The sequence below is a fragment of the Oryx dammah genome, unplaced genomic scaffold (assembly GCF_014754425.2).
Source record: "Oryx dammah isolate SB20612 unplaced genomic scaffold, SCBI_Odam_1.1 HiC_scaffold_23, whole genome shotgun sequence".
Classification (NCBI taxonomy): Eukaryota; Metazoa; Chordata; class Mammalia; order Artiodactyla; family Bovidae; genus Oryx; species Oryx dammah.
This window is the reverse complement of record NW_024070207.1, coordinates 130,738,538-130,758,894: the sequence shown is the minus strand read 5'-3', so window position 1 is coordinate 130,758,894 and position 20,357 is coordinate 130,738,538. Positions and strand designations below refer to the sequence as shown.

The 20,357-nt window shown below is 52.1% G+C and overlaps 1 protein-coding gene across 2 annotated transcripts in view; it reads left to right on the top strand.

Annotated features, from left to right (window-relative positions):
* ASMT (acetylserotonin O-methyltransferase) overlaps window positions 1–20,357 on the top strand; it is a 25,571-nt gene that overhangs the window by 3,433 nt on the left and 1,781 nt on the right. Inside the window, exons 3-7 of one of the 2 annotated variants that reach the window (XM_040266413.1) lie at window positions 1,517–1,646; window positions 2,239–2,307; window positions 12,950–13,068; window positions 14,091–14,231; window positions 16,851–16,973. In XM_040266413.1, the coding sequence (XP_040122347.1) occupies window positions 1,517–1,646; window positions 2,239–2,307; window positions 12,950–13,068; window positions 14,091–14,231; window positions 16,851–16,973 (582 nt within the window). The remainder of the gene's footprint in view (window positions 1–1,516; window positions 1,647–2,238; window positions 2,308–12,949; window positions 13,069–14,090; window positions 14,232–16,850; window positions 16,974–20,357) is intronic. The other variant, XM_040266414.1, reaches the window with a different exon arrangement.

Genomic DNA, 20,357 nt, shown 5'->3' with positions numbered 1-20,357 from the left:
ACAGGTGACGGAACAAGGTTCCAATAAAGCTTTATTGTCAAAAACAGATGGCCAAAACTGGGTACCAAACTCGGGTTGTCATTTGCAGACTGTGGATCAGGAAGTTTCCAGAGGCTGGTGTTTGCACTGAAACCCTGATGAAATATCCAAGGAACAAGACAGAAACGTGACCGAAAAGTTACACGGGAGTACTTTTTCCATCACGCTCAACTGCTTCTTTTCAAGGGTTGCGCTTTGTGTTAAGATCATACCCTTGTTTTGGTATTGAAGCTGCTTTCCTCTTACGGAAGATGGTCCTTGCCAGTGTTTACTTTTAATGCCCTTTCTTTGCAAAATTAAAAATTGTTAAGCCCTATCTCAGTCACTCAGATGGTTGGTTTTTTTTTTTTTTTTTAGAATCTTGAGAATTTGTGAAATTGCAAAGTGTAGGGATTGCTGCCTGACAGAGTAGGGCTGGGTGGGCGGGCAGCGGTAGGGGTGGGTGATGGGCTTTCTCCTTGAAGCAAGGACTTGCGTCCCCGTTGGCTTTATGGGGTGCAACCAGTGAGGGTGAGTTAGCTTGAACAGGAGGACATTGTTTGGGGGTTGACGGTACTCAGATGGCCGCGGGCTTGGGAACCCAGCAGTCACACCCCGTGAGTAAGCTTTGCAGCCCCGCCCCTGCCCCCCACTGGCGGTGCTGACCTCGAGCCCCCAGCGCGGGCTGCGGTCTGGCCAGGACACACCTGCGGAGGATGGTGGACGTTCACGGGGAAGCTCCTGGGGGCGAGAGGAACCTGCTGTACCTGCAGACCCTCGGGTAGGCACGTCGGGATGTGGGCTAACCTGCCGGCCCAGAGACGCGGGGATGCTCGGCTCAGAGACCAGGTTACAGAACCTCCTGCTCCCCTTGGAGCCCCGCAAGCATTCGGCAGGTCCAGATTGGGCAGAAACAGTGAGCAGATACAGTTCAGTCCACTCGCTCCGTCGTGTCCGACTCTCTGCGACCCCTTAGACCGCAGCACTCCAGGCTTCCCTGTCCTTCACCATCTCCCAGAGTTTGCTCCAACTCACGTCCATCGAGTCGGGGATGCCGTCCAACCATCTCATCCTGTTGCCCCCTTCTCCTCCCACCCTCAGTCTTTCCCAGCATCAGGGTCTCTTCCAAGGAGTCAGTTCTTTGCAGCAGGTGGCCCAAGGATTGGAGCGCCATGGACACGTATTACATGTAGTCGATGGGTCGCAAAGGGTCGGAGGCGACTGAGGGATTGAACGACACGGGCTCGCTGGCCCTTTCCATTTGCTAATCGGATCTTTCCGTGGGATTTACCACAGCTGAAGGCAGCAGGCAGGACTCGAAGCCCCCGCACCACAGGTCAGCTGGTTCTTCGGGACCGAGGGTCCAGCTGTCGGGGTTCCGACGGTCCCAGGCGAGAATCACGTCTCCAATCAGGAAGTTGCCAGAATCACTGTTGCATCCTGGCGATGCCTGGGTGTCTAACTTTATTTTTTTCCCCTCCGTTCTGTTTGTTTTCAGCTGTGTATGCAAACACGGAGCTCGCCAGCACCTACCTGGTGAGAGGCAGCCCCAGGTCCCAGCGGGACATGCTGCTGTACTCGGGCAGGACCGCTTACGTCTGCTGGCGCCACCTGGCCGAGGCAGTGAGGTGTGTGTCAGCCGCGCCCCCGAGTCCCCAGGGCCGCCTGCTGCCTGGCTTCCGGGCGTCCCAGGAACCAACATGTTAGGTTTCTTATCGCACGGGTCTCCAGACTCCCGGGTCTAATGCCTAATGGTGCGAGGTGGAGCTGATGGAATAAAAAGAGAAATAAAGGGAACAGTCACTGGAAGGGCTGACGCTGAAGCCCCAATCCTTTGGCCACCTGATGTGAAAAACTGACCCACTGGAAAAGACCCTGATGCTGGGAAGGATTGAAGGCGGGGGGAGAAGGGGGCGACAGAGGATGGGATGGTTGGATGGCATCACCGACTCCACGGACTTGGGTTTGAGTGAGCTCCGGGAGCTGGTGATGGACAGGGAGGCCTGGCGTGCTGCAGCCCACGGGGTCGCAGAGAGTCGGACACGACTGAGCGACTGGACTGAACTGCAAAGTGGAAAACGATTCCTGAGTAGCCTTGGGTTCCTCGTTTCCGGCGGAGGCCGTCTGTGGTGCCAGGGTAAGGTCTGTGAGCGCAAGGCTGCGTGGACGGAGTGCAGTGACGTCTCGGGGCCTGAGTGACGGTCTCCTCCTTGGTTTCAGGGAAGGGAGGAACCAGTATCCGAAAGCCTTCGGGATCCCGTCCGAGGAGCTCTTCTCCGCCATCTACAGGTGACACCACCCACCCACTCCAATAGCGTCCTGCTTGGCGTCCTGCTTTAGAATTAAATCTGTGCATTTCTCACTGAAGGATAACCACTTTGCAGTATTGTGTGCGTTTCTGCCAGGCATCCGCATCAATCAGCCATGGGTTGACCTGCGTCCCCTCCCTCTTGAAACTCCCTCCCACCCCCGTCCCCCCATCCCACCGCCCTAGGTTGGCCGAGAGCCCCGGTTTGAGCTCCCTGAGTCATCCGGCAGATTCCCACCGGCTCTCTGCGTCACATATGGCGACGGACGTCTCCGAGTCCCTCCCTCCATAGCTCCCGCCTTCTCCTGCCTACCTCCCCGGGCCCGTAACTCTGTTCGGTTATGTCTGCGTCTCCACCGATGCCCTGCAAATGCCTTCATGAGTACCGACTTTCTAGATTCCATGCGTATGTCTCAGTATACGATATTTGTTTTTCTGACTTGCTTCCCTCTGTAACAGGCTCCAGGTTCCCCCACCTCATTAGAACTGACTCAAAGGCGCTCCTTTTCGTGGCTGAGTAACATTCCATTGAATACATGGACCACACACTCTTTATTCATTCTGTCGATGGGCATTTAGGTTGCTTGAAACGTTACAGCAGTAGTGTTGACTTACAATGTTCCATTAATTTCCACTGTACAGCAAAGGGATTCAGTTACGCAAATATACACATGATTGCATTTTGTAACAACTGATTAATATCCCTATATGTGTACCCCATCTTCTTTCTCCACTCCCGTGTTGATGGACATTGAGGTCGCTTCCATGTCTTTGCTATTGTGAATAGCGTTTCGATGAACCCTGGGGCGCACCTGTCTTTTCTAATTATGGTTTTCTCCAGGTGTGTGCCCCAGCGGCGGGACCACAGGATCGTAAGATAGCTCTATCTCTAGTGTTTTAAGAACATTCCACACCGTTTCCATAATACCTGCACAAGTACACATTCGCACCAAAACTGCAGAGGGCTCCTTGTTTCTCCACGAGCTCTCCAACATTTAATGTTTCTAGAGTTTCTGATAATGGCAGTTCTGGCTGGTGAGAGATGATATACCTGTTGTAGGTTTGATCTTATTCCCTAATATTCAGCAGCTTCCCTAAGTGGCTCAGCTGGTAAAGAATCCGCCTGCAATGCAGGAGACCTGGGTTCGATTCCTGGGTCGAGAAGGTGCCCTGGAAGAGGGCGTGGCGACCCATGCCGGTTTTCTCGCCTGGAGAATCCCATGGACAGAGGAGCCTGATGGGCTGCAGTCCATGGGCTTGCAGAGAGTCGGACACGACTGAGTGACTAACACTTTCAATAGTGAGGCTGACATCTTTTCACGTGATTTTCTTAACAGGGTGTGAGCTAAAGGTACCTGTTGAACTTGGATTCGCGCACCTTGCCCAGTGTTGAACTCTTTCCGCTCACCGCCCATAGAAGGCTTCTTGGAGGGCAGCAGTTTCATCCTTAGAGCCGAGTCGACCGGGTGAAGGTCAAGGGCCCTTCAGCAAAGCCTTTAGGTTGTTGTTCCAAACTCGGACACAAGGTGGCAGCATTTCTTCATGGCCGCCTTTTTGTTTGTTTGTTTGTTTGTTTGTTTTGTTTTGTATTTTCATCGTTGCTTTGTACTGGCGATGGCACCCCACTCCAGTACTCTCGCCTGGAAACTCCCATGGGCGGAGGAGCCTGGTGGGCTGCAGTCCATGGGGTCGCTGAGGGTCGGACACGACTGAGCGACTTCCCTTTCACTTTTCCCTTTCATGCATTGGAGAAGGAAATGGCAACCCACTCCAGTGTTCTTGCCTGCAGCATCCCAGGGACGGGGGGAGCCTGGTGGGCTGCCGTCTATGGGGTCGCACAGAGTCGGACACGACTGAAGCGACTTAGCAGCAGCAGAGCTGAGTTTCCACGTGGTTCTTTTTTTCAGGTATTCGGGAGTTTGATTCAGTTCTACATAGAGGTTTATTTCTTTTTTGGGTTCTTCTCACAGAGGTAATTATATGTTCAGTTGACTTCCCTGTGCAATTCAGCACAGACTTTTTGATCATCAATTCCATATATATGAGCATGTATATGTTCATTCCTAACCTTTCATTTGTCTCTTTCCCATAATTTTTTTTTTTTTTTTGATAGTCATAAGTTCCTTTGAGCCTTACTGGTAGTTCAGTTGGTAAAGAATCCGCCTGCCATGCAGCAGACCCCGGTTCGATTCCTGGGTCAGGAAGATCCCCTGAAGAAGGGAGAGGCTACCCATTCCAGGATTCCTGGGCTTCCCTTGTGGCTCAGCTGGTGAAGAATCCGCCTGCAATGTTGGGAGACCTGGGTTCCATCCCTGGGTTGGGAAGATCCGCTGGAGAAGGGAAAGGCCACCCACGCCAGTGTCCTGCCTGGAGAATCCCATGGGCTGTATAGTCCTTGGGGTCACAAAGAGTCGGACACGACTGAGCAACTTTCACCCATAAGTTTCTTTACTCCGTTTCAGAGTCTGGCTCCGTTGTGTCCGGCAGTTCGTCTGCGTGAACGCCTAGTGCCCCCGTCATGGTTCCATGGTATCTCTCTTTGTCTGACTTCCGTCACTTGGTACGGCAGTCGCTCAGTCTGTGCGGGCTGCTGGCAGCGGCCTTCTTCCGTCCGCTCTGTGGGTGAGCCGTGTTCCTGTGCAGAGGTCTGCCACCCTGCCTGCCTTTTCCTGTCAGTGGACGTTTCGGCGGATTCGGGGTCTTGGCCATTGTGTATCGTGCTGCCCCGAAAACAGGAAGGCGTGTGTTATTTTGAAATAGGACTTTTTCTCTGGATCTGAGCCCAGAAGTGGGATGACTGGATTGTACGGTTTCCGGATACTTAAGTTTTGTAAGGAACCTCCGTGCCGTGCACCAGTTTAGCTTCCCACCAAAGAGTGCAGGAGGATTCTGCTTTTCGTCCGCCCTTTGCACCACTTAATCTTTGTAGATCTTACCGAAGGTGGCCATTCTGACCTGTTCAAAGGGATGCGTCATGGCACTTTTGATTTGCTTCTCTCTAATAATTACTAATGCTGAGCATCTTTTTATGGGCCTGATGCCAACCCGTAAGCCTTCTTGGACGAGATATCCGTTTTGATCTTTGGCATATATATATATATATATATATATATTTTTTTTTTTTTTTTTTCTTGGGTTGTCTGTGTTTGTCATATTGAGATGCATGAGCTCTTTATAAGTTTTGGAGGTGAATTTCTTGTGAGTGTCTTCATTTGCAATTTTTTTTTTTTTTGCAGTCTGAACACTGTCTGTTTCTTTCGTTCAGGACTTTCTTTGCTGTGCACATGCTCTTTAGGTAGATGAGGTCCTGTTTCCTTCTTTTTGTTGATTATTCATTCTACTAATATATATATAGTTCAGCTCAGTCACTCAGTTGTGTCCAACTCTTTGCGACCCCAGGGACTGCAGCACGCCAGGCCTCCCTGTCCATCACCATCTCCCAGAGTTTGCTCAAACTCATGTCCATCGAGTCGGTGATGCCATCCAACCATCTCATCCTCTGGCGTCCCCTTCTCCTCCTGCCTTCAATCTTTCCCAGCATCAGGGTCTTTTCAAATGAGTCAGTTCTTCGCAGCAGGTGGCCAAAGGATTGGAGTTTCAGCTTCAGCATCAGTCCTTCCAATGAACATTCAGGACTGATTTCCTTTAGGATTGGACTGGTTGGATCCAAGGGACTCTCAAGCGTCTTCTCTAACACCACAGTTCAAAAGCATCAATTCCTTTCCTGCCTTCAATTTAATGACAGTAAACATATTGAAAAGCAGAGACATTACTTTGCCAACAAAGGTTGTCTAGTCAAGGCTATGGTTTTTCCTGTGGTCATGTATGGATGTGAGAGTTGGACTGTGAAGAAAGCTGAGCGCCAAAGAATTGATGCTTTTGAACTGTGGTGTTGGAGAAGACTCTTGAGAGTCCCTTGGACTGCAAGGTCTAACCAGTCCATTCTGAAGGAGATCAGCCCTGGGTGTTATTTGGAAGGAATGATGCTAAAGCTGAGACTCCAGTACTTTGGCCACCTCATGCGAAGAGCTGACTCATTGGAAGAGAGTCTGATGCTGGGAGGGATTGGGGGCAGGAGGAGAAGGGGACGACAGAGGATGAGATGGCTGGATGGCATCACTGACTCGATGGACGTGAGTCTGAGTGAACTCCAGGAGTTGGTGATGGACAGGGAAGCCTGGCGTGCTGCGATTCATGGGGTCACAGAGAGTCGGACACGACTGAGCGACTGAAGTGAACTGAACTGAAACACACAGCTTTTATATTTGTCATTACAATGCCCAGCCACGAGGTGGCAGCATTTCTCCATAAACTGTTTTTTCCCCTTTTGTTTGTAGTAGAAATGTTAGTTTACATTGGAGAATGCTTCGTTTGCGCAATGTTAGCGTTTGTTTGAAGCGTACAGGAACTTGGATCTCATTATACATAGATGTTTATCTCTTCTTTATTTGTCCGCCACAGAGGTGGTTAGAGTGTGTTCAGTAGACGCGGTTCTGCTGATCAATAGGTCATTTTTGATCACCTGTTTGGTTATATTAATCTGGTGGCTCGGTGGATCAAGAATCTGCCTGCAATGCAGGAGATGAGGGTTTGATCCCTGGGTCGGGAAGATTCCCCTGGAGGAGGGCATGGCAACCCACTCCAGTATTCTTGCCTGGAGAATCCCACGGACACAGGAGCCTGGTGGGCTACAGTCCACGGGGTTGCAAAGAGTCGGACACGCCTGAGCCACTCAGCATGAACAAATGTGTGTGTTATTAGTAAACTCTTAATGGAGCCCTCATCACTAAGTTTTTTTGTTTTTATAAGCATAAGGTTCTTTGTGTGTGTGTGTGTAGTAAAGTTTTATTAAAGTATAAAGGAGATAGAGAAAGCTTCTGACATAGGCATCAGAAGCGGGCAGAAAGAGTACCCCCCTGCTAGTCTTCAGCGGGATGTTATATAGTCACCAGCAGTCTGTTAATGAAAGAAAAGAATGTCTCAAAACTGAGAATGGCACCCGGCCCCTCACCCATAAGATGCATTTTGGGAAAATCTTGGCCTGTAAGTTTCTTTACTCTGTTCCAGCATCTGTTTCTGTCGGGTAAAGCAGTTGGTTTGTATCTATTGTTAGATTCCAGCCACAAGTGGTCTCCTATGATACTTCGCCCTGTCTGCCTTGCTTCTCTAGGTCTGATCATCTCTGCTTCCTTCTCTCAGACCGGACGTGGCATTCTCTCCTGCTCCTCCATGGCTGAGTTAATGGTCCGTCATCTCTGTGTGGCCACCCTTCTGTACCCGTTCACCTGTCCCCAAACACTCAGGCTGTTTCTGTGTCCTGGTTATTTTCCTGGCGTGGCTGTGATCTCCCCAGGGTACCTATGTTTTGGAAACCCTGGGGTTTCTCTGGCTCTGTGCCCGGGGTCGGGGTGAGCGAGTGCTAAGATGCTTCACTGTTTAGTTTTCTGAAGGACCCCCATACTCTTCTCCCTCGTACATGGACCGTTTCCCATTCCCAGCAACAACGCAGGAAGGCTCTCTCCCTTCCACACCCTCTTCAGCGTTTATTTTTGGAGATTTTGTGAGATGCCCGTTCTCACAAGATGGGCAAGGTGTCCGGTGATAAGATACCTCACCGGACTTTTAAGTGGCCTCTCTCTAATAAGCAGTGACGGTTAGCACGTTTTCATGTCCCTAATGCATCTCTCTGCCTTCTCGGAAGACATACCCGTTTCAATCTGTGTCCCCTTTATTTCTTGTGTGTGTGTGTGTGTGTGTGTGTGTGTGTGTGTATGTAACACAGAGCCACACAAGCTGTTTCTGTGTTTCGGACATGAGTTCTCCGTGGGTATCTTGGTTTGCAAAGACTGTTCGCCATTCTGAGCGTTATCTTTTCACGTGGGATTCCCCGTGCTGTGCAAATTGTTTTGCAGTTAACTAGGTCCTGTTTTCTTACTTTGGGCGTATATTTCATCACTCTGCGTGGATGGCAGGGCTGTCCTGACTGTATTTTCTTCCCGAAGCTCACAGTCTTGGTCCTCTGATTTAGAGCTCGCTCTTTCCTGAAGGGCACCTTTGTGTACGGTCTTGGGGAATATTCCCATTTCGTTCTGGCTTTCATTGTTTCAGGTGCCCCGTACACTGTCCCGCATGACGCCCGTGACGCCCGTCACCTGTCTGGATTCCCAGCACCCCCGGAGGAGGGTCCCCTGCTCTTCCACCGCCTCCGCGGCATCGGATGTGTGTCGAGGGTTTGACCGTGATCATCCTCAGCTGTGTGAGGCGATACCTCGCTGGAGTTTGATCTGCCTCTCTCTCATAATTCCTGGTGCCCAGCACTTCTCATGAATCTAATGCAACCTCTGTAGTTTCTTGGAAGAAATATGCGTTTCCATCTTTGGCCCCCCCTTTTTTTTCCCATGGGTTGGTTGTGATTTTGGAGATGAATTTCTGGCAGGTATCTTCATTTGAAAATGATCCTCCTCCACCCCCAACACAATTTTAGGGATTTCTCTTTCCTTGGGGATGTCCTGGCTGTGGAAACAGTTTCAAGGTTAATTAGGCCCTGTTTTCATTTGGGGTTTAGTTTTCATTCTTGTAAGTGAAAGTCGCTCAGCCGTGTCTGACTCTCTGTGACCCCGTGGACTATACAGCCCGTGGAATTCTCCAGGCAAGAATACTGGAGCGGGTGGCCTTCCCCTTCTCCAGGGGACCTTCCCGACCCAGGGATGGAACCCAGGTTTCCCGCATTGCAGGCGGATTCTTTCCCAGCTGAGCTATCAGGGAAGCCCAAGAGTCCTGGAGTGGGTAGCCTATCCCTTCTCCAGCGGATCTTCCCAATCCAGGAATCAAACCAGGGGTCTCCTGCATTGCAGGCAGATTCTTTAGCAGCTGAGTTACCAGGGAAGCCCCATTATTCTAAGGGGTGGGTATCAAAATGTGTCCCGCGTGTATCTCCGCTGAGAATTTCATAGAGCCCGCCCTTCCATCTAGGTTGTAGACTCTTTGCAGATTCTGGTTGTGTGTGGTGTGACGGGGCGTTCTGATTGCCTTCTCTCTCTCTCTCTTTTTTAATTGTTTGCGGAGCATCCACACTGGTGTCCGTGGTGGTTGAAACCATCTGCATTCCCGGGGGGTGGCGGGGGGGCACAGGAAGAGAATTCTGTTTCCTCCACAGACTCTTCAGCACTGAGTGTTTGTGGAGTTGTTTACAGCGGCCATTCTGACTGGTGCCGAGTGACTCTGCATTGAAGTCTGGCTTGCCTCTCGCTAGTAATCCCTGAAGCTGCGCGTTCTTCATCCCAGCAAAGTGGTTCTGGTACGCTAAGTACACCTGGCTTCTTTCCCCTTTTGCGGCTGACCCATATTCCACGGTGGTGTATGGCACGGCTTCTCCGTCCGAGTCGTATCCCACGCCTTCCTCGTCTGCGCCTCTGTCCATGGACAGCTTGGTTGCTTCCATATCTTGAATATTGTGAGTAGTGTTGGTGTGCTCATCGAGGTGCTTGTATCTTTTCAAATTATGGTTTTCTCCAGGTATATGCCTCGAGGTAAGATTGCTGGGCCATGAGTTCCATTCGGTTGCTCGGTCGTGTCCGACTCTTTGCGACCCCGTGAATCGCAGCACGCCAGGCCTCCCTGGCCATCACCATCTCCTGGAGCTTGCTCAAACTTGTATCCATCGATTCGGTGATGCCATCCAGCCATCTCATCCTCGGTCATCCCCTTCTCCTCCTGCCCCCAATCCCTCCCAGCATCAGAGTCTTTTCCAGTGAGTCAACTCCTCGCATGAGGTGGCCAAAGGACTGGAGTTTCGGCTTCAGCATCAGTCCTTCCAATGAATATTCAGGGCTGATCTCCTTCAGAATGGACTGGTTGGATCTCCTTGCAGTCCAAGGGACTCTCAAGAGTCTTCTCCAACACCACAGTTCAAAAGCATCAATTCTTTGGCGCTCAGCCTTCTTCACAGTCCAACTCTCACATCCATACATGACCACAGGAAAAACCATAGCCTTGACTAGACGGACCTTAGTCGGCAAAGTAATGTCTCTGCTTTTGAATATGCTATCTAGGTTGGTCATAACTTTTCTTCCAAGGAGTAAGCGTCTTTTAATTTCATGGTTGCAGTCACCATCTGCAGTCATTTTGGAGCCCCCCAAAATAAAGTCTGACACTGTTTCCACTGTTTCCCCATCTATTTCCCATGAAGTGATGGGACCGGATGCCATGATCTTCGTTTTCTGAACGTTGAGGTTTAAGCCAATGTTTTCGCTCTCCTCTTTCACTTTCATCAAGAGGCTTTTTAATTCCTCTTCACTTTCTGCCATAAGGGTGGTGTCATCTGCATATCTGAGGTGATTGATATTTCTCCCGGCAATCTTGATTCCAGCTTGTGTTTCCTCCAGCCCAGCGTTTCTCATGACGGACTCTGCATAGAAGTTAAATAAGCAGGGTGACAATATACAGCCTTGGCCGACTCCTTTTCCTATTTGGAACCAGTCGGTTCTTCCCTTCCCTAGTGTTTGACTGTGTTGAGATCATTTCATGTCATCTGCTTTTAACGAGTACAAGTTAAAGGTGCCTGTTGACATTGGCTTCGTGGCCATCTGCCCAGGTTTGAGTTCTTGTTCGCTGACCACCCCTGGGAGACTTCTAGGAGCGCAGTCGTGCTTTACTGGAAGCCCTGCAGAGCGTGGGAATATTAAGTGCCCGTCAACACAGCTTTTATAGTCGCTGTTACCACAAACGGCCACAAGGTGGCAGCAATACTCCACGCAATGCTTTCGCTCGTCTTTTTCCCCTTGGTTCCGTCGTTGTTTCTTTACATTGGAGCAGAGTTGAGGATCGGAGAAGGCGATGGCACCCCACTCCAGTACTCTTGCCTGGAAACTCCCGTGGACGGAGGAGCCTGCTAGGCTGCAGTCCATGGGGTCGCTGAGAGTCGGACACGACTGAGCGACGTCACTTTCCCTTTTCACTTTCATGCATTGGAGAAGGAAACGGCACCCCACTCCAGTGGTCTTGCCTGGAGAATCCCAGGGACGGGGGAGCCTGGTGGGCTGCCGTCTGTGGGGTCGCACAGAGTCGGACACGACTGAAGCGACTCAGCAGCCGCAGAGTTGAGCACCAGTGATAGGTTTGTTTCAGATGTACAGGATGTTGGTTCAGTGAGTCACAGACACGTGTATATTCTTTTTTCGGTTCTTTTGCCCATATAAGCTGATTACTGTCTGTTCACTAGACTGCCCCACGCTACTCAATAGGTCCATTTTCATCATCTGTGACATATACATTCATACCTGGGAAAATCCCACGGATAGAGCAGCCTGGTGGGCAATGGTCCATCGGGTCACAAAGACTTGGACACGACTGAAGGGCTTGAGGATGCTTGCCCCAACTGTATTTGTTATTTGCCAACTCAATTTTTCCTTTCTCCCTCTTTTTTTTTTGTTTAATTTTTGATGACATCAGTTGGTTTTCAAAGCTTAGGTCTTTCCTGGTGGCTGACTGTAAAGAATCGGCATGCGGTGGTGATCTGTGTTCAAAGATCCCTTGGAGGAGGGCATGGCAACCCACTCCAGTGTTCTTGCCTGGAGAAACTCATGGACAGAGGAGCCTGGCGGGCTACAGTCTGTGGCGTTGCAAAGAGGCAGGCAGGACTGAGCGACTAACGCTTTAAGTTTGTGAGTGTGTTTGTATTGATAAAATGGTTGATTTGCATGAATTTCTAGTCCGTGCCTGTCGGTGGTATAGTGCCTGTCTTTCTCTCTCTGAGTTCCTTTCCTTAGTATAATAGCCACTCGGTCTATCCACGCTGCCATCAATGGCATTAATCTGTCCTTTTTCTTGGCTGAGTAATACTCCAGTAGAAAAGTTAGGCACTCGTTTGATCTGTCCAGAATGAGCCGGGAAATCCTCTTTATCTGGGGGGTGGGGGAGGCTGTGGAAAGAGACAAGCCTGGGACTTTGCAGGCAGCACCAGCGTCAGCTGTGGGTGACTCGTCAGATGACGTTTGACGCCACAGGGGTCAGACCATGCCGGTGAATTTGTGACGACGTATCAGACGATGCTGATGGCTTCGTGACTGTCTGCAGTGTGTGGGGGCTGCTCCCAGGGTGGGGCAGGAAAAGCACCAAGGATTAAGGGGGCAGGGTGGTCACTGCTGAGGGTCCTGAGACCTGGGGTCTGCTCTGCACCCCGTATATTCTTCCCTGCCTCCGTACGTCCCCACTGACTCCAAAACCACAGAGCAGCCTCTGTGGAGGGTGAGAGGAGAGAGGCGGCCCCCAGGAGACCCTCACTGCCCCCTCCCGCCACCCACCCTGCAGCGTCCTTGGCTCCTTCTCACCTCTGTCCCCTCCCGAGACCCTCCTCCCTGCTCCTCCCGGGACCCAGCTCCCCCTACACTTGTCTGGACCTCCCTGAATCCCCGTCATGCACGGCCCCCTCCCCCAGCCTGTGTGGACACCCCCCGCGGCCTCCAGCCTCCCGCATTGCACAGCTGACCCGGTGGCCTGGCGCTCCACCCCGGTGGGTGGAGGACCCGGGTCTCTGCTCAGCTCAGGGGCCCCCCGGGTCGTTGCTCAGGCTGATACCCGGCGGACTCCGCGCGGTGCTCACGGGCTCGTCTCGTCGTGTTCCAGGTCTGAGGACGAACGGCTCCAGTTCATGCAGGGCCTACAGGACGTGTGGAGGCTGGAGGGCGCGAGCGTGCTGGCCGCCTTCGACCTGTCCCCCTTCCCGCTCATCTGCGACCTCGGGGGTGAGTGTCCGCCCCGGACCTCGGAGCGGTGTTTGGAACTCTGTTTGTAGACCCTACGGCTTCCCTGGCGGCTCAGATGGTGAGGAATCCGCCTGCCATGCAGGGCTCCTGGGTTCCATCCCTGCGTCGGGAAGATCCCTTGCAGGAGAGCATGGCCACCGACTGCAGGATTCTTGCCTGGAGACTCCCGTGGACAGAGGAGCCTGGGGGCGCTACAGCCCACGGGGTCACACAGAGTTGGACACAACCGATGTTACTTAGCACACAGGCTCACTCTGTTGAGTGGGATTCCCTGTGCTGTGCGCTAGAAGCTCGTCAAGCGTCAGCGTGATTTATAGTAGCGTGCCCGCATCCGTCCCAGTCTCCGCACTTATCCCTCCCCTCTTTGCCCGTTGGTAGCTGTGTGTTTCTTTCCCATGTCTGAGAGTCGATTTCTGTTTTGCGCCTGAGTTCCTTTGCATGCATTTTACGTTCCACGTATGGCTGACATCACGTGGTATTTGTCTCTCTCTGTCTGATGAACTTCACTGAGTACGATCATCTCTGGGTCCATCCGTGCTGCGGCAGATGGTATCGTTTTGTTCTTTTTCATGGCTGCGTAATATTCCACTGTATATATATACACATCTTCTCTATCCATAGCTCTGTCGATGGACCTTTATGTTGAGGTTATTTTATAAAAGCAGACTCCCTGACCGTGGGATGTTCACGCTGCTGGCATCTGGAGGGAGGGCTCCATTTCCTCACCTGGGTGTCCCCCAGAAATGTCTCCCACAGGCAGACATGGGCAAATCTTCCCGTAGGATCTGCCCAGGGGCTTCCTCTGCCTGGCCGCCGTCTGTCCTTGGGCGGACGAGGGGAAGCCATCAGGTCAGAGTCTACGTGGAAGGTGGGTGTGTGGGTTGGTCCAGCTCGGAATATGCCTTAGATGCAGGGCTTTGTAAGTGAGCCTGTCACCATGGCGACCAGACTGTGGGTACCGCCCAGGTCTGGGGGCCGTCACAGCCCATACCCTCTTGCAGGCGGTTCTGGGGCTCTGGCCAAGGCGTGCGTGTCCCTGTACCCGGGATGTCGGGTCATCGTGTTTGACATCCCAGGAGTGGTGCAGATGGCAAAGAGGCATTTCTCAGCCTGGGAGGACGAGCGAATCAGCTTCCATGAAGGTGGGTGTCTGGAACGCTGTCTGTGTCCACGGGGAAACAGATGGGCCCTGGCGGGCTGGGGAGATGGAGACACTGGGCGTTCAGCGTGGCTTTCTGGACCGTCCAAATACACCTCCTTAAAATGGAGCTTCCAGGTGGCTCAGTGGTAAAGAATCCGCCTGCCAGGGCAGAAGATGCAAGAGACGCGGGTTCGATCCCCGGGTCGGGAAGATCCCCTGGAGAAAGAAATGGCAACCTACTCCAGCGTTCTTGCCTGAAGAATCCCCGTGGACAGAGGAGCCTGGTGGGGCTACAGTCCCTGGGGTCATGAAAGAGTCGGACGTGAGCACACGGGCATTTGAACAGAACTCTGATGCAGGATGGTTGGGGAAAGGTGGGAGGGGCTTGTTTTCCTGGAGTTGATTCTTTCCTGAGTGTTGTGCTGAGTTCAATGTGTCTCCTCACCCAGAGTTTGTAAACAGGACTTTAGGAAATAAGGTGTTTGCAGAGGTGATGGAGCGAAGGGTCTGAGATGAGGTCCTCCTGGATGGGGGTGGCCCCAAACCCGGGGACAGGGTCCTTATAAGACATAGAACGGGAGAGACACAGACGCAGAGGACAAGCCACGTGGAGACGGAGGCAGAGACGGGAAGGAGGCAGCCGCCAGCCCAGGGACGGACACCTGGAGCCCCCGGAAGCTGGAAGAGGCGGCGAGAACCCTCCCCTGGCGCCTCTGCAGGAAGTTCAGCGCTGGGACCCCTTGACTTCGGACGTCTGGTTTCCAGGGCTGGGGGAGGACGGATGTCCTGGTCTCTGGGCATTTCTTACTGCCACCCCGGGAAACTCACGTAGGTATTTACAACCAGCTCGTGTACGAGTGGCAATGAGTGACGTGGGTTGAAGGCAAGGTGAGGGGACAGTTATCGACTGGAAAGACAGAAGCTCCTCAGACGTCCCAAGGCTCAGAAACCACAGCAGCTTTGCCGACCGCTGCGAGGGACTTGTGCTTGCCTTGGAAACGTGGGATGCGGTTCCCAGCTGCGGGCTGTCACTTCGGTACCAAGGTCTGAGCTGCAGACACCCTGTACCTCCGTGTGTGGACGCAACTGGCTGTTCATGCCTCTTTTTCTCTGCTGTCTCAGGAGGAAGACAGCAGGTGGGGGTCTCATTTCTGTCCCCTCTGAGCTCTGCCAAGAACTCCCTATTATTATTACGATTATTGTTATGATTTTGGCCATGGGTTGCAGCTTGTGGGATCTTAGTTCCCTGCCTGGGAGTTGAACCTGCTTTCTTGGTAATGAAAGCACAGAGTCCTAACCGCTGGACAACAGGGGAATTAATTCCTTATTTTATTTTTTAAAATAGTTCACCTCCAAGTTCAGGGCGTCTCAAGGGACAGGCCACCAACTTTCTATCCAGGGCCGTATGCGGGGTGGGGGGCACTCTGACCGACCCTGGTGAAGGGTCAGCTCCTTTCCAATGATTCTGCGTCCGACAGGCGGATTTCAAGGTGTTGCAGACTGTGTCCTTGAAGGTCTGGGTGCTGCCTTTATTTAAAATTCTTAAATTTAGATCATCAGGAAGTTTTCATTTTTGGGGGGCGTGGGGAATGGGGATCTTTATGTTGAATTTTTTTTAAAACCGTTGAATTAAAATATACTGAATCTGAATGCCTGAGTTTGGGGAGCCCCCCCTCTGATTTGGGGCTCAGAAGGAGGACCTCAGCGTGATCTTAACTGTGGTTAAGATGCCCTCTGGGCATCTTCTTGGAGATGTTAAACACCTCTAGGGCGTCTTCTTGGAGATACACGCGCTGACGGTGTTAATTCTGTGCCTCACCTGAGAAATGGGGAAAGAAGGAGACTTTGGGGTACTTCCTCGGTGGCCCAAGAGGCCAAGATAGTGAGCTTCCAGTACGGTGGGCCCTGGTTCCTCTCCTGGTCCAGGAGCGAAGTTCCTGCATGCTGCAAGACCCAGTGCAAGAAAGAAAGAAAAGGGGTGGGGGAAGGAAGGCTGAGAAAGAGAGAAGAGAAGAAAGAAAAAAGAAACCAGGAAAGACACCACAGGTCCCGTTGGTTTAAAGATAAAAGAGTAGAAAAAGAAGCAGGCTTTGGAAGCTGGGAAAACGAGATGGATGTGAAATGAAAGCGTTCGCTGCTCAGTCGTGTTCAACTCTTCGCAATGCCCAGACTGGAGCCCGCCAGGCTCCTCTGTCCATGGGGATGCCCCAGTCAAGAGTGCTGGAGTGGGTCGCCATTCCCTTCTCCAGGGAGCATCTTCCCAACCCAGGGATCCAACCCTGGTCTCCTGCGTTGGCAGGCGGATTCATCTGAGCCCCCTGGGAAGCTCAGGAAGGTTGGAGACCGCTGCTTTAAAGGTGCTGTTGACAAGAGAGCTTCTGAAATTGAGTGAAAATAAAACCGTCGTCCAGAGCTGATGCGGAAAGGGGGCCTAAAGGGAGTATTCGGTCGTTCAGAGCCATCTCAGCACCATGCGGAGATGTCTGTTTCGGGAGGTCAGCAGCTGGGAGGATCTGGGGACAGGTCTGTGTGTACAAGTGACCCGGCCTCGCTGGGCGTAGGTGTCCTCATGTGGAATGGACAGGCAGGCTGACGAGAGGCCCCCGCGCCTGTGTTGCAGGGGATTTCTTCAAAGACGCCCTCCCGGAGGCAGACCTGTATATCCTGGCCAGGGTCCTGCATGACTGGACCGATACCAAGTGCTGCCATCTGCTGCAGAGACTGTATCGGGCCTGCAGGACAGGTAGGTGGCGGGGACGCTGGGCGCCGGGCCCCAGGTCCACTCGGGGCAGAGGTACCGGCGTCCCGATGCACCGAGGGCTTGCAAAGCCCGTCACGGCGACGCAGACGCGCCTCTGTATCTGAGGAGGCTGGAGTCCCGGCCGACCTCTGGAGGCTGCCTTCCTTTTCGAGACATCACCACGTCTCGGGCTCCCTCATATCGTCTCTTTTTTTACCACACTCTTCCACTCCCCCGCACCACAAAGTTGCGGTTCTCAAAGTTGCGTCATTATCAGAAGTGAAGTCTTTCATGGAGGGTTGTGTCTAGAGCCCTTTGGCGGGGGAACTCTAGGAAGTGTGTTGCACAAAAGTGAATTATTTATGTTTGAATGCATACTGAAGTTACTTGATGGTGAGTTTGATTTTTTTTTTTTTTGACTTTATGTAGAGGGATGTTTGAAACCTTGGTCCTTTAAATTTATTTTTACTGATTCATTTCTTTAGCTGGTGGCTCAGATGGTAAAGCGTCTGCCTACAATGCGGGAGTCCTGGGTTCGATCCCTGGGTCTGGAAGATCCGCTGGAGAAGGAAACGGCAATCCACTCCAGTACCATTGCCTGGAAAATCCCATGGACAGAGGAGCCTGGTAGGCTGCAGTCCATGGGCTCGCAAAGAGTTGAACACGACTGAGCGACTTCACTTACTTACTTCTTTAGCTGTGCTCGGCCTTAGCCACGGCACTGGAGATCTTCCATCTTCGTTGTGGGATATGGGATCTTTCGTCGTGGCCTGCAAACTCTTAGGTGTGGCAGGCGAGATCTAGTTCCCTGACCAGGCGTGGAACCCAGGTCCCCTGGTTTGAGCATTCAGAGTCTTAGCCAGTGGACCTCTGAGGATGTCCTTCACTGGACCCTAGTATTATTATTATTTGTTTGCCTTGTTCTGGTCCATACCTGATATCATCTGAAAGGAACAAAAAGCAAGGTTAGTACAAACAGGAAAATTGCCCAGGAACGGATATCTATGTATCCGCAGCCCGGAGAACCCCATGGACAGAGGAGCCTGGCGGGCTGCCGTCCATGGGGTCGCACAGAGTCAGACACGACTCAAATGACTCAGCACACAGCCACATACGGCTGATTCCCTTTGCCGTGTGGCAGAAACGAACGCAACATTGTAAAGAAGCTATGTGTCCATAAAAAATTAGTTAAAAGAAGAAAAAATATATTAAGAAGTTGCCAAGCGGGGTAGTGGCCTGCCTGCAGCTTTTCCGTTTAGAACATGCAAGGCTCGGCGTCTCCAAGGTCACGGAAACCATGAGAATCCCCCGCAGGTGAGGCTGTGGGCTCTGGTTCGCTTCCTGTGTTTCAGTTCAATCTCTCAGTCGAGTCCAACTCTTTGCAACCCCGTGGACTGCAGCACGCCAGACCTCTCTGTCCCTCACCAGCTTCCGGAGTGCACTCAAACCCATGCCCATTGAGGCGGTGATGCCGTCCAACCATCTCATCCTCTGTCATCCCCTTCTCTCCTCCTGCCTTCAATCTTTCCCAGCATCAGGGTCTTTTCCAATGAGTCAGCTCTTTGCATCAGGTGGCCAAAGGACTGGAGCCTGTGTACATATATATACACAAATCCCAGGTGGTGCTGTGGTAAAGAACTCAGCTGCCAGGGTAGGAAACGTAAGAGATTCAGGTTCGATCCCTGGGTCGGGAAGACCCCCTGGAGGAGGAAACGGCAACCCCCTTCAGTGTTCTTGCCTGGAGAGTCCCATGGACGGAGGAGCCTGGCGGGCTACAGTCCACGGGGTCGCAGAGAGTCAGACACGACTGAGCAACTGAAGCTGCACGTATCTAACCCATAAAGCATGTTCTATTTACATTTAAAGTTTATATATTAAGCATCTACTTTAAAATAATAAGCGAATAAATGGACGTCAAGAATATAAAATAATACTTATATAATGTGCGTTATTTTTGGATATCCTTAAAAATAGATATCATGAAAAATGTTAAAATGTAAAAAACTCAAATGTTTAAATACTATGTATTTACAGTAAAACTATGTTACATTTGTGTATGTAGTTACATCACGGCCTGTGACAGTTGCTCAGCCATGCCCGACTCTTTGTGTGTAGAGTCCATGGGATTCTCCAGGCCAGAATCCTGGAGTGGGCAGCCTATCCCTCCTCCAGCGGATCTTCCCGACCCAGGGATCAAACCCGGGTCTCCCGCATGGGAGGTGGATTCTTTACTAACTGAGCTATCAGGGAAACCCACGTATATATGGGTGCGTCTGAGTATGTATGTGTGTTACACGTGTTTGCGTCTGTACATATATGTGCAGGAATGTGTATTGACACACTCAGATGTTGCATGCATGGTGCAAACACACCCTTACAGAAGGCTCTCGTCTCTGGACAGCGCAGCTAGGAGAATCCCCCAGATCTGGAGACAAAGCTCTTTTTCCCACATTCTCGCTGCTTGGAGGTCCCATCTCAGCCTCTCCCCACAAGCCTCCTACTGATGGTCAGCCCTACTGTGTCTGCATGGCGGCAAATTACTGCCAATGATGCACGGATGTCTGAGGGAGGGAGTGTGGGCATTCCTAGCCACGAGATCCGTTGTGCAAAAAGGACACAGGACCTGGTGACTTTTCAAGGAAGCCAGGAGAACATGGGTTTAGGACGTGGCGTTTGGTCTGAGAATCGGGCTAGAATGTGTATAAGCTTTACTTCGACCGCTTGCTTGGCACACTCGCGTTTGTGCTTTCAGTGGAAATGACGTGACCCGTTGTTTTGTGGATTTGTTTCTAAGCGACGAAGCTGGAAAATAAGACAACGGTCGCGTGTCGTTTCCCGGGCCTGCGTTCCGAGTGACCCGTTTTGGGGATCGATGGTCCTTTTCCTACCTCCCTCCCGTCTCTGCGTCTGTTCTCACGTGGCTTCACCTCTGTCTCTGCTTCTCTCCTCTTGTGTGTCTCATAAGGACCCTGGCCTGGCCTGGCAACCCTCTCCAGCATTCTTGGCTGGACAGTCCCGTGGACATGAGGAGCCTGGTGGGGCTGCAGTCCACGGGGTGGGAAAGAGTCAGACACGGCTGAAGCGGCTGAGCACGCTCCTGGTTATACCCGGTGCAGCCAGAGGGGGTGGGCAGTGTGTGCAGACACAGCTCTGCTGAATCCCGTGCACGCTCCAGCGCCCACGGGCCCCGCTGGCCTCTAGAGCTGGGAGGGAAGAGGGGACGACGGCTGTGTGTCCTAGGTCAGGGTCTGTCCTGCGGGGGGTCCGAGGTCAGGGTCTGTCAGGTGGGGGGGGGTCTTACATCAGGGTCTGTCCTGCGGGGAGGTCCCAGGTCAGGGTCTGTCCCTCGGGGGGTCTTACATCAGGGTCTGTCCTCTGGGGGGTCCT